Source organism: Austrofundulus limnaeus, unplaced genomic scaffold (genome assembly GCF_001266775.1).
Source record: "Austrofundulus limnaeus strain Quisiro unplaced genomic scaffold, Austrofundulus_limnaeus-1.0 Scaffold39, whole genome shotgun sequence".
NCBI lineage: Eukaryota > Metazoa > Chordata > Actinopteri > Cyprinodontiformes > Rivulidae > Austrofundulus > Austrofundulus limnaeus.
This window is the reverse complement of record NW_013952441.1, coordinates 665648-679437: the sequence shown is the minus strand read 5'-3', so window position 1 is coordinate 679437 and position 13790 is coordinate 665648. Positions and strand designations below refer to the sequence as shown.

Below are 13790 nucleotides of genomic sequence, written 5' to 3'. Positions count from 1 at the left end.
CTATTGTCAACATGATTATGGAGTTTGATTTATTTTCAACTCAAAATATCTTCAAACTAACAAAATGTAAAGTTATTATATAGGGAGGAAAACCCGTCTGGATAACAGCAGACTGACTGCTCGTAAAATATATGACAGGTCTGGACCACTCGTAAATTTTGTTCGTATCTGAAAAAAATCTTAGAATACGAAAACATTGGTGAATGCCACAAATTCTCCTAAATCACTCGTACGCACAACTTAAGAACTAATCTGTGCGTACGAACGGTTCTTGCATGAGGCCCAATGATTCACACACTTGCCTAAACAGTGCCCTATGGATGACTTTGAGTTATTATTTAACCTAACATGGATATGTTTGGTCGGTGACAGAAAACCCATGCGTGCACTTAGCTTCCTTTTTGCTCAAATAACAAATCCAAGTTGCATTTAGTTTAATCGGATGCATTTCTCTGGGAGAAAGTTGAGTGGGACATTCAGATGGACAAAGTTCAGCTAGACTTGTTTGAATCTCTGTTTTGATATTGACTTCAGTTACATGGTAGCTGTACTAAAATATTATATCCTGAGTTTATGTAAGAAACTTAAAGGCTTTTTTAACCACTATTTATTGAAGTAGATTTGTGGAACTAAACCTGCCTGTTTGGRGGGAAAAAAACAAATCTAAATTCATTTTAGCCACCTACTGTTTGGTAGCAGATGCTGGAATATATAAATTGGAGTAACTTTTACACTGTCACATGTAACGTCAGGTAACAATGATTTGTACGATTGCTGTCCAAAAGGGAGAAGTTGTAGATAATTACGAGAAAACAAAAACTGTAGGTGATTTTCTCCTGTTGTTTTTTTTAGACACCACGTCGGTGTATGAAGTGAACTTGAACGACAATGTGCGTTTTCTAAAAACTTTTATTTAATAAATTAAGAAAATGTGTTTTCTTGAGTTTGTTTCACACGTTCGTGCYGTCTGCTAACTCAAAAGGAAAAAAAAGCTGATGCAACACGCTGCTGATGCTAATGGGGGTCAAATAAAKAAACAAAAACAAAAAAAGGCAAATTCTTACTTGCATAATAAAACCGATGTGTACACTGGGATGGAATTTTATCACCTGCTGCCAAAGGTGAAAAATGACGCTAAGCTAATTCTTCCAGACGTTGAGCTAGCTGCTACAAGTTGGTGTGGCAGTAGCGGAGCATTGCCTCCAACACACTTTGAACACATTTTAAGACATCTTTGGTATTAATTATTAAATCAACCCTGATGTGTTAGCAAAATATCTCCCAAACCACTGAACCGTATTCCGATGAATTTTTCAGAAAGTAACTATTGGCTGTACAACTATAACCGATAATCTTTTGGTGTCAACACAAACCAACATGGTCACAATAGCTTATCATTTTGGATCTACACAAAAGAATGGCTGTACCCCTTTGATATCTRCAGATGTTTAGCTAAAATTTGATGTGATAGTACAATAGATATGCTAGCAGATCATGTGAGGTATTATATGAGTTGGCATTTGATGTAASTTAGGGTTTTGATAAAAAGGCTACAGCTCAGAATATAATGATTTTCGTCTCAAACTCTGGCATGAAAGCAGGCAGTATGCATTAAATGCTAAACTTATAAATTTGAAATGTTTTGTTTTTAAAGACTTCAAGTCATTCACCATTATTTATAAATCTCGATGCAATATCTTTCCTCTGGTCATCAAAAATGCTTCGCACTGCTCGTTTCGCCACCTGCTCGGCGTCAATGTCCTCCTCCTGAAAGAACGGCGCCTCCTGTAGGAACCGCTGCCGAAGGTTGTGAAGGAACGTCGCTTTAGCTTCATTCAGCTGAGCAGCCATGAGGCGCATGCGGTCAGAGGGGGCTTGATTATCTAACAACCAGAAGAGAAAGTCGTCATTCTGACAGGTGACCGAGTGTGAAACATGCAGCAGATGTGAAGCTGACGGCTGACCTCTGGCGGCCTTCATGGTTTCAGATATGAGGCGTCGACAGGCCCGATCAGCCTGGTGGACCACGCTCGTGGCGCATTTAAGACGATCGGCCTCCTGCAACACGGATGACGGCACGAAACAGCATGAAGCTGTTCACTTTCACAGCTCCACAGATGAATTCTATTGTTACGGGTCTGAGATTTGAGCTACCTTTTGTTCAGTGTTGTCTTCTAGTTGGCTCAGAGGATTTTTCAGGGCTGAAAAAATCAACTCCATCACTTTCTGGCTAATGACACAACACATAAGAAGAAAAAAAAAAGAAAGATAAAAGCAATCAAAATCAATTATTAGGTCTTAATAAGGGTTTACTCAGCTGTCTTACACGTCACATTTGGACACGCCGTCTGCTGTGTCGAGTGAGATGCTTTGCATTTCCCACGAGTTCTTTTGTGGATTTGGAGGTTCCAAACGCTTCTCCATCTCCAGTATGACTTCAGTAGGAACGGGTTTAGACCGGCTAGAGTTTCTGCTAATGCAGGACTCTAAATCACAATGTAGATACACCTGACAGAAGCCCAGACAACCTAAAACGAGATTAAACAACTTTAAATCAACATTTCAACAAAAGTAAAAAAAAATAATCCAAAGCTTAATTGGTGGACAAAGAGAACTTACACTTTCTTGCAAGTTGATACACTTCATATCTCATGCTTGGATAGAAGAAGTTGTCATCTAGCAGGAAGAGAAGTGGCGTCCCGTCACACTTTAAATCTTCAGGCCGCAGCATCGCTTGAGTACATTGTTGCCAGGCTGTGCTGTTGATCAGAGAGCTGATCTGGAGCTTTGTTGCCACTTCGGGTCTCTGCAAGAACTGCTCAATGCTGTGCAACACTGCTTGTCTGTGGGACTTCCAGTTTGAGTGCTGGAAATGAAAACAGACCCCATAATAATTACATTAATTACAATCAGAAGCACTGAAAATGTTTGTGCTTTTGTTTTTCATACTGAAATATGTCATTATCGCCTTTTGCTCCACATTTAACACTCTTTGAATCACATTACGCCTTCCGATCATTATAGCACATTATTGCAATGTATCTTTCAGCATTTTAATTTTTAACAACAAATACAGATTGTAATAAATTTATTTTAAAAATGATTTCAGGCTTCTTATGTTTATAGTAATTTGGTCACTAATAAATTGCACAATATTACTAGAAGGGCAGCCTGAGCAAAACTGTTTCTTTTTTCCTCACACTGGACTGGTTGTTGCAAAGTAATGCAGAAAAACAAATCAACAACAACAACAACAACAACAACAACAACAACAACAACAACAACAACAACAACAACAACAACAACGTCTTTAAAATATCCTGATCTCAAAATAAAAGTTTATTGTTTGAGCTTGTACCATATCTTCTACTTCGACACCATGCTCCACAATTTGAGTGTGAAAAGCCTGCTCAGGGATCAGGTCATCATATGGCACCACAGCAGCTCTCCATCCAAACTCTGCGGCGGCACCCAGGACCCGGTGGGCCAGGGTGGACTTCCCAGCGGCGGGCAGCCCGCAGAGGACGCACAGGCTCACCGGAGCCCTCACGACCCTCTGGTCAACTGCTGCTACAGACATTTTTAGCTACAAAGCCACCTAAAACTAAGTTATTTACATGTTGTTAGAGCTGGGGGCGTATATCACACTTCCGCGTCAACACGTGACAAAACCACGTGATTTCCGGAATTTATATTTTCAAAATAAAACTCCCGAAACCTCTCATTTTATTCTAGATTTTCTAGCGCAAAACATTTTACTTCCAATTTCCCCAACGAAATAGTTTCACACGTAGTTCTGACACCATTTCTTTTACATTTTGTTTTGCAATACAAGTATGTGTAATTCTTATTTTTTAAAGGGTTTTGTTCTCAAACAAATAGCTAAAAACCTTAATTAACAAATTTAAACAATCCACACAACAGCTAGTTAGTTTCAAAAACATTATCTTTATTTGTGCCCATTCCTGCTTCAAATTTGACCATATGGGCGAAGCTGACAAATTGTGTCTTGTACATTAAAACCAACAATTTTATTATAATTGATATGACAATAATACAATATCACTCACAACGAAAAAATGTTCTAAAATACTTAGAAAAATGGCATAAAAACATTAAATGCTGTATGTTAAATTTTGTAGTTTGTGTAGACATTTTCAACAAGTGAAACGAAAGGATCAAATAAAACCCATATTCTGATAAATATTAACCGCCACCATAAAACTACATCCCACACTACAGTGCTTAGTTACAGTGAGTGTCATAGTCTGTGTTTTAGAAGAGTCTCTTGTCTTATACTCACACAAACCCACACGCCCGTACCCTCACTTCAGCCTTAAACCTAACCCCTAATACAAAAAATAACTTTCCATTGTATTAGGACCAGGTTTTGGTCTCCATTGGGACTAATGGTCTTGACAAGGTGGGTGATCATACTAGAAAATATCCTTAGAATGTAACAAAAACCAGGTACACACATTTAAATGCTCAAGGACTATAAAAAAAACGAACATCAAGTCCGCACTTGATTTGAAGGGATTGGTTTCGGAACACCCGGGCCCTGAACAGGACGTGGTGGTCTAGCAGGGGGGTCTTTTTCTTCTAGATTCCAATAGTCCAGTTCGCCATACCTGAAACTGTAAAAAATATTAAATAAACCATTTAAATTCAGTGAAACCTAAACACCCATTTAAAATGTACTTTGGGTGCTTTAATGACTAGAGATAAAAAAGAAAAAATTAGCATTTTATAAAATTTAAAACAAAGCGTTCCTACCCTGAAATTGGAACTGCAGTAACTGGTGGACCTGGAGGCTGGAGAAAGAAAGACAAAAAAATAAAATTAAAAATATATAAATCACAGAGAAGAAATTCAAGATATACTGAAAACTAAACATTTTCAAACTATGTGATATTTTTGTTTAATAATTAAAATGTTGTCCAAAACAGACAAAGACTAAACTGTTTCTGGGTGTGATGAATATCTACAAATACATATTTACCTTGTCAGGAAGAACCTGTGGAGGAGTCTCTAATGTGGTATTTGTCTGAGCACCGCCATTTGTATCACTTGAATTACGTTGTCTAGCGAGAGAAATAAAAATAAAAAAAACATATCAAATGATGTAAAACAGTTTTTATAAAACAACCAGCAGGTATTTTAAAAATGGATTAATACTTCTTTATTGGCTTTAGGCAAACATCCAAAGAATCCCTTTTGAACATGTAGAGGAGCACCAGAATAAGAGCCACGAGAACAGGATTCACCAACAAGAAGAAGATCAACAGGCCGTTCCTGAGGGAGTAGTCTGTAAATATAATGCATTGATTTAGAATATAAAAACTGCATTCCAACAGAATTATGTTAATATTTCTTCTCCTAACCTGTCTTCTAAAGAATATAAATGCAACCATAAATGAGTTTATTTGAAGTGATAAAAAGATGCAGAACCCAGACGTCTGAGGAGTTTGATAAACTGTATAGCAGAGAGATAATAACCTCCTTGTACTTAAGACTTTAAAAGTACCTATTTGAGAAGGGCCGCTGTCAATGCTGCCACCTGATCCTGATCTATCGCAGTAAGGTGGGCGCCAACCGTCGTTGCAGTGACAGTGACCAAGATTGTTACAAACCTACAGAAGATAGAAAATAAAAGGTCATGCTTATTCTTAATTTGCTACTAAATAACTACATAAAAAATTTAAAAGGCATATTTACTCCTCGTCCATTGCAGGTGCTGATGGCATCACAAGTGACGTTGGGCAGTAGAACTGAAGCATTTACACACTGGAACTCCCAACAGGTCTACAGGAAAAGACAAACCTCGAAGTAAACAAAGATGGTTGTGCATTTCATTTTCACAAAAAAATATTTGTCAGAATATTTCCCACCACTACCTTTCCTTTATCACAAGGACTGCCAGGTTTAATGTAGCCTGGATCGAGCACATCTGTGCCAAGGTTGAAGTCGGCGTTAACACAGCGTGATCCTTGGACTATTTCAATACTGATTTGGGCACCAGTCGGCTGGTTAGAAACATCCACATTGCACTGCAGCTTTCCACACATCGCATTACTGAAACACAGGTCAGTTCCAGTGAGTTCAATACATAAAAAAATACATCCCAAGTTGAAACCAATTTCTGTTTTCCCCAACACCATCCCCACAGTGAAGCATGGTGGTGGAAGCATCATGCTGTGGGGGAATTTTTTCACGAGCGACGACTGGGAGACTTAAAAGTTAAAGGAAAGATGACAGCTTAATAGTTTAGGGACAAACTGTTAATGTTCTAGCCCAGGGGTGCCCAAACATTTTCCCCGAGGGGGCCAAAATGAAAATCTATCGGGGGCTGCAGGCCAAATGCAGTAAGATAATACATGAAATACAAATACTTTTTTAAGTAAAGTCCTTTATTTTTAACCATTAAGCTGTGCAATGGCCCTCTTTTGTTTTAGTCTGAGCGCTTGGAGAAAGTCTGCCATACGCACAAGTAGCAAAGGCTCATGGGACATATCATAAATAGATAAAATATGAGTTTTTGTGGCCTTATAAAGTGTACAAATCTACATGTGGGGTTAAATCTGATCTAAATATTTCTTGTCTTTTCATGTTTCTTGTTTAATCCTAATAAATCAAAGATATGTCAGCACCATGAATGAAAACTACCTTCACTACAGCCCTTTTATATACCGGTAGTCATTTGACCAATGGAAATTCTGTGTTTCTACCTATAACAGGTTACAACCTTGTAACTTTGGCAACTGATGGTGGGCCAAATCAAATGGCTTGGTGGGCCAAATTTGGCCCGCGGGCCCCACTTTGGACTCCTCTGTTCTAGCCAGAGTCCTGACATAAACCCAATCAAATCTCTAGAGGGGGCTGAAAATGGTTGTCAATCAGCAGTGCCCAACCAACTTATTGAGCTTAAGATGATTTGCAAAAAAACAACTGAACCCTCCCAATCCAAGAGTGCAAAACCTGATGCATTAAACACAAAGACTCAAGGTTGTAATTGCCGCCAAAGGCAAAAAGAAATGAAAACAAATGTAACATTRTCATAACACACTTACACCCCCCCACAAACACACAGCATCAAATTTCCCACTTACAGCTTTTAAAGATAAATGTAGTGTGTAAATCTTAAAACCCAAATAACTTACTCCAGTTTACATTTGATGTAATTTCCATTGCTTGTGATTCCACAATTTCCAAACACATTTCCTTTTAAATTTTCATACTGAAAGCAAATATCTGCTGCCTTTGTTGCAGAATCTGTTTTAAAAAAATGAAATCAGAAGATGAACAACTTACTGACAAGAGAAGGTAAACACTGTTTATGTGAAAAAGAAAAAGACAACCTTTCAGTTCAGTTAAATTAAAAACATACTTGTTCCAAACAGACGCTTGCACTGGTAATCATATGTCTGGCAGCGGCCTTCATAGCAGTACGCAGAATTTCCTTGACAGGGCAGTCCATCCATGATGTAGAAGTCGTCGGGACAAAATTCACTTTTACCATTACAATACTCAGCAAGGTCACAGGCGTCAGCTGATGTTCTGCACGGCGTTCCAGCCACTTTGATCTAAAAAAAAAAAAAAGCTTGTCAAAGCAACTCAACACCCTTCTTTAGTGCAGAGAAATACTATGAAACTCAAGAAATCAAAACATTTGGCTGACCTGGCACTTTTCACAGCAGACTCCATGAGCACAATAGGAGCCACGTGTAAGTTTACAGGTAGCAGCATCGCAGCACTCGTTTTTGCATTCCTGTGTGTAATAAAAGTAATACACAATCAATATAATGCTACACAAACTTCAGCTAACATATTTGAAAACACATTTACAAAAAAAGTTTTAAAAAAGCAAGTCTCCATACTTTAAAGCAACAACAGAGGTTGTCATTGATGCAATAACCTCATATCTCTAATGGGATTTAACTCATTTTATGTCAAAGTTTTAAACTAGTTCTGGTTTTAACCACTTTACCTGTGGTGTGCCACAATCACATTCTTCTCCTATATCCAGACGGCCGTTGCCACAAACTGGGGTACCAATCACGTTTGATGGAGAGGGTAGATTTCTCAGACAAACCCCTCCTCCACGAAAAATTAGCGTCTCAAAGTCTTGCTCACTGCACCTGCTGAACGTGGCGGCACCGCTATTGAAAAATGGGATATATCCAATTCAGCATTTATTCCTTTATTAATGTAAAATTTCTTAAGAGCGTAGAAGGGAAACACGTTTGAGTCTTAAAGTGCATGTTACATCAACGTTTAGTAAAAAAAGCATTTTTGGAAAGATAACATTGCTAAAAAAATCTGCTGCCGAGATTAACAGTTGAGATATTTACATGTGAAGTAACAAGAAGGGAGAACAAAAGGGAATGTCTGAATGTAAACAGAGCGTTGCTACAATGGCAGATAAAGTGTAGAGAAAAATCTGATTTTTCTTTACATTACTTTGAGTCAATTTCAGAGAGATGAAGAAGAGTCAGAGATCTTATGATATTACTTCAATAAGCAAAGACCAGGGAGTTTCTTTTCCCCTTCGATGTCACTTTCTGTTTTACTTTGGCTGAGTCAAATTCAGAAGAAAATATGCTGGTTATATGACAAAATGGGTAAAATCACTTGTATTACGCTAAATTTCTTAAATAAAAAAAATGCATCTCACAGGCACTTTAAGGCCAAGGACAGAGCAATATCAGTAATCCTGTTTTATTCTAGTTTAAACAGATACAGTATGTGCAGTCTGATGTTATGCTAACATGCAAGGGGAGTTGTCGGATCAATTTGACCAAACTTTTGTTTGCATTTAAGAAAAACTGGGAGGAAAGGCAAATTGTTCAGAATCAGTGTCAAGGTGTTCTGAAGGCCAGAAATACAAGGTTTAGATGACACATGCATTACACATTAAAAATGAAGACTGTTCAACTGGTGTACAAGTTCTAATAAAGTTTAATTTGTTGTCAATGGTGTTGGGTTTTCATCTTCTTTTTTGCTTAATTATCACATTTCAATTAAAGGGGATGCCATTTCATTTTGGCACCCATTGCGGGGCATCAACTTGATAATAGACAGCATTTGCATCAGGTGTGCAAAACTAATGCATATTTTTTTACCTAGCACCTGCTGACATGATGCAGGATTTTCCGTCAGTGCAGGTACTGACATCATGATTCATGCCCAGGTTATGGCCCATCTCATGAGCCATCACAGTGGAGAAAAAAGCCAAGTTGTCATTACTGAACTGTAAAAAAAGAGAGGCAGAATTCTGTTTTTAACAACTAAACAGGACAATCTCAAACACATAACACACAGGTTAGCTAACTGTATCAGTTTTAAGCTCACATCGTTGCGTAACTGAAGCATTCTGTGCATCAAGTCACGTGACATATTGTGCTGCATCATTATTTATTTAACAAAAACTAAGCTAACATGCAGGGAGTGTGAAAAACGAAGCACAACCTTAAGTCTGAAGATGCTAATGGAATGTTTTTTTTAATCGCTCCCGCATAAGTGAGTGCCAGTTCTTCTATTAAGGGAAAACATCTGGGCATTTTGCCAATGTTGAACATAGGTGCAAGAGTACACAATATCAGGAAGTTAATAAGTGTTTGTTTATTTCCATTAAAATCCAGGAAGGCTCATAGTTACCCATAATTTTATACCAAGAAACCTAATCCATAGCAACTTAAAATTGACAACTTTCCCAGAAGTAAACATTGCAACAAGTTAACCCCAAGTTTAGACGGTTTATTTCCCAGAAAAATCCAAACTTTTTAACTGTTGATTTTTTGTTGAATCACAAAACATTAACAAATTCTTTGCTGTCCATCCTTTTATGACAGTCTTCTAATCCTAGCGAGTAAGGTATGAAGATCTAAACCAAACTGAAACATCATTATGTAAGGCAATTTAACAGCTACATGGTCTGCACCATTTTCACGTGTACATAACAGCCATCTGTGTACATTCAATCTGTACACATCAATTAACAATTACAACAAATTATTAAAACAGATCCTTGTGGCACTCCCACCCAATGAAGATGCCTCTCCACTGATACAAACACAAAGTATATTTTGAGAGATAAGATTTTAGCTATTTCAATACACTGATTGACAGATTTTATCTTAGAAGCTTTGTAACAAGTACAGGAGGGTTGATGTCAAAACCCTCAAGCATGTATAAAACACTCCCCACTCCTCCTCATTTGTCCAAACTAGCTTTACCTGTTTCTATAATTTACCAACATGAAGTCAATACTTGTCAGCGGATCGCACAGGCCAACAAAAATCGAAGGAATGCAAAAGCTCAAAGAAAGAAAGGCAGCTTGTCATGGAGACGATTAGAACTGTATTCTAGTCTAACTCGCTTGACAGGCGTGTCATTCAGAACTCGTAACAACGAGCAGCACTCCTAAAACGACCTGATGAATAATGAACGTAGTATCCGTTTCATTTAAAAGCTCAGGCTGCTGAAGAGTCATGGTGTCGTGTGGAGTTAAAGGTCAGAATGGAGTAAAACTTACCACATTAATTCCTGCAGAAGTAGCAGCAGAGCAGACCGCGCCCACGTACGCCATACCCAATACGCCACCCGCATACGTATTGGCCCGACCGCTGGCAAACAAGTTCAACAAAAGATTCGATTTTATGGAACACTTTAGGCAAGACTGTATTAATCAATATTTTCTGATGTCTTGTTTTCTTTAAAAAAATAAAATAAAAATAAAACAGCACCCATCACTTACACAATGAGTTGACCAATGTCATTTCTGACTCTTGGTAACAGGCTGGACTTTCTCCACTGAGCGAACGCCCCCAGCACCTCTCCTGCAGTGCCATCCACAGGAAAGGGATTGCTGTCCTTAAAGATTTCCAGGCCCACCAGCACAATACGGATGTTCAGCGGCTTGTAATACTGAAAAAGGAACAAAAGTTGTTCGCACGTTTTCGATTTCACAGTTGAGTATTAAAGCCAAAAAAAATAAGACATTTGTTTTTGCAAATGTACAATCTCACCCCATCCATTAGATTTGCCAATTCCACCACCTCTGCTCGCACCGCGGCCTCATCTTTCTTCTTATACTGATACTGTTAACAGAATTCACACGATAAAATGAGAATTATCATTAACATTAATGTTTACCAATGTTGCCACTATAGTACACAATGTAAATAGACTGACAGACACTTTATTGATCCCCTTGGGGAAATTTAACAATCATTAGTTTGTGTATTATTTTTATTACATGTATCATCTATTGAAGACAAAAGTCTAATTGTGCTGCCTCTTGTAAAGTTATTTGCAAATATAAACAGCCATGCAGAGAGAAACATAAGGTTAAAAAAAGACTATTTAAATTGAAAGCTGTTTTTATACACAAGATGCATGATGTAAAAATGCCTTTTCTGACAAATAAGTTAAAACTTAAAAACTGATTTATTTCGAGAACAGCTAATCTTCACTGAGGTGCCCAGCTAGACTGGATGAGTATGGAAAAACAAGGAAACATTTAATTTATAAAACAAATATGAAGTCAAATCAGTCAAGTTTACAGGTAAGAGCGTACATATTTACCCTGAGATTATCGACGATTACTGCCAACTCCACATAACTGGTTTGAGGTAACGCGCGTTTATGCTGTCGAACCAAATAAAAAATGTATAAAGAAAAAAAAAAGGTCAGTAGGAATTGAGTCCCACTTTCAATTTTCCACTCCAAATTTTAGAAAAAGAGAGAAAACCCATCCTAACCCTCAGAGAGGTCAAAGACTCGCTGGGCTCAAAGGGTTCATGTCTTGGCGTGGATGCAGCCTCACCGACGACGCCGCAGCTGACCGGCTCAGTCTGAGAGTCCTCCAGGAGGTACAGGAGGTGCTCATTACTGGCAGAGTGGGTCACAGGTTCAAGTCCATATGTTTGGTTCCCAAGAAAGATGACACCTCTGCAGAGAGTTTAAACAAAATAATAAAAAAACCTAATTCTTTATCAAAACAATTATCAGCCAAACAGACAACTTGGCAAAATGGCCAGTGTCCAGTTGTATCAACAGATTCTTTGTCACGATACGATGTCAAAATAAATTTACACATGTAGATATTTCTACAAAGTAAAAGTTTGACATCATTTTTCGCAAATGTGTCCCCCCAAAAAAAGAGGAAATAAAGATAGGAGTTTAATAATCATAGAAAAAACGTTATGTAGCTTTCAGTGAGATCATGCTGTGTTGAAACACATGGAAATAATAGAAATAATATAAAACACTGAGACTCAAGCTCTTTATTTGTTTTTTTATATTTTAGACTTAAAATGTTGCATTTCCATTTGTTTTTAACAATTTACCGCATTCATCACTTTGTATTTAATGAAAAAAAAAAGTGTTGACCCCCAGTTTATTTCCTGTATTACTCAAATGGAGGACTCCAAAATGATTGTATTGTTTTGGTAAATCATTATCATCGTTAAATGCAAAAATACTACAAATGTGCTTCTCCATTTCAATTTAAAGCACAAGGAATTAGGAAACCACAACGATGAATACAAAAGATTTAAAAAGAATTGTCCAAACCTGAGGCCCGAGCACGTGCTGAGAGCAACCATTGAATTTTCATATCCGCCCACCTTTCCATGGTAATAGCAGTGCACCTGAGAGCAGAAAAATGAACACGTTTAGTAGTTACATTTTCAATGAGCACCATTAAAAAAATGAGCAATAAAACTCACATGTTGCTTTGGATATAAAGAGCTGTAGTTACCAGTGGCGTCAAGTGAATACTGGATAAAATTTGGGTGTAAGAAGTCTCTGATAAAACATGAAAAAGGTATGTTTAATTTTACGATTAAAGAAGAATTGGCAGACATGTCATTGTGGTGAAACTGTAGATTTACCTGTTTTTTTCTAGATGAAGAAGGTGCCTTTTGTTGTTGATGTCGAGCACGTACGATACTCTGTCTTCATACTTGAAAAGATTTAAAAATCAAAAGAGATCAATGAAAAACGCTGATGATGAATGATACACTGAATATTTAATAGATAAAAAAGTGCAAACCTTTTCTGATTCTGGCTGTCTGTAGAGGCTCCTGGTCCACCTGTGAATCACCTCAGGTTTAACAACTGAGTACCTGGACAGTGTTGATGTGAACCCACTGAAATCTTCAGGAAAAAAAAAAAAAGAAGACAGAAATAAAAAAGTTGCTCAGTAAATACTGAAAAGACACAAACAAACGTCACAATAAAACGCTGAACAGGTGATAAAACAAATCAAAAACATTAAAAAGATGTTTGTTTGTTTTCGTCAAATGAAACGAGCCATTTTCCGGTCCCCTCTGGACAAAACTACACATCACGTAACTGCATGAAGCCTCACCTGCGCTTACAGTCCCAGAAATATAGCAATAAAATAAAACTGCTGGTATTATGTATTTTCTGACCATAATTATCGCTAAAAATGTATCAACTGCCTTCTGCGGTCAACAGGAACTCAGCTATGAGTTCAGGGAACACACCTGTGCATTTTTCCCTCGTCAGGTGTGGTGGGCGTGGCTAAGACTGGTGAGGTAACTAAAGACAAACCCAACACGCAAACAATGCATTTATGTTGTTTCGATAAAGGTTAAACGTTGAAGACTGAAGTTCTACCTTTACCTTATCAACCAAGTTGTAAAATTTGGTCACGTCCTCGTTCATTTATCATATAAATAAAATTGTTAAAATATTTACAAAACATATGTTTGTTTTTACATTAATTGCCGGGCCTTAAATTTAGTTAAATTTAACATTTA

At 37.6% G+C, this 13790-nt stretch overlaps 2 protein-coding genes across 2 annotated transcripts; both read right to left on the bottom strand.

The window, feature by feature from the left end:
* Positions 1–891: 891 nt before the first annotated feature.
* Positions 892–3649, bottom strand: pstk (phosphoseryl-tRNA kinase). Its single transcript, XM_014007021.1, has 6 exons — positions 3359–3649; positions 2620–2866; positions 2327–2528; positions 2155–2230; positions 1965–2058; positions 892–1883 (listed from the first exon to the last, which is right to left on the bottom strand). Exons 1-6 carry the CDS (start codon positions 3578–3580, stop codon positions 1663–1665), a joined length of 1062 nt encoding a protein of 353 aa, XP_013862475.1. The 5' UTR covers positions 3581–3649; the 3' UTR covers positions 892–1662.
* A 282-nt stretch (positions 3650–3931) lies between these two features.
* Positions 3932–13528, bottom strand: adam9b (ADAM metallopeptidase domain 9b). Its single transcript, XM_014007013.1, has 22 exons — positions 13376–13528; positions 13058–13161; positions 12897–12967; positions 12732–12810; positions 12577–12653; positions 11763–11952; positions 11587–11649; positions 11028–11099; positions 10757–10926; positions 10535–10625; positions 9123–9250; positions 7988–8159; positions 7679–7768; positions 7388–7583; positions 7161–7272; positions 5898–6075; positions 5719–5805; positions 5528–5633; positions 5179–5308; positions 5003–5084; positions 4777–4814; positions 3932–4637 (listed from the first exon to the last, which is right to left on the bottom strand). Exons 1-22 carry the CDS (start codon positions 13440–13442, stop codon positions 4514–4516), a joined length of 2427 nt encoding a protein of 808 aa, XP_013862467.1. The 5' UTR covers positions 13443–13528; the 3' UTR covers positions 3932–4513.
* Positions 13529–13790: the final 262 nt, after the last annotated feature.

Bases quoted from the DNA above. Each gene is read 5' to 3' on its own strand.
- pstk (XM_014007021.1), bottom strand. From the start codon at position 3,580: ATGTCTGTAGCAGCAGTTGACCAGAGGGTCGTGAGGGCTCCGGTGAGC. The intron at 2,059-2,154 runs GTAGCTCAAATC...TCCGTGTTGCAG, and splicing joins AAGACAACACTGAACAAAAG to GAGGCCGATCGTCTTAAATG. The intron at 1,884-1,964 runs GTCAGCCGTCAG...TCTGGTTGTTAG, and splicing joins AACCATGAAGGCCGCCAGAG to ATAATCAAGCCCCCTCTGAC.
- adam9b (XM_014007013.1), bottom strand. From the start codon at position 13,442: ATGGTCAGAAAATACATAATACCAGCAGTTTTATTTTATTGCTATATT. The intron at 12,811-12,896 runs GTAAATCTACAG...ATGTTTTATCAG, and splicing joins CTTCATCTAGAAAAAAACAG to AGACTTCTTACACCCAAATT. The intron at 11,100-11,586 runs GTAAATATGTAC...TTCTGTTAACAG, and splicing joins TAATCGTCGATAATCTCAGG to TATCAGTATAAGAAGAAAGA.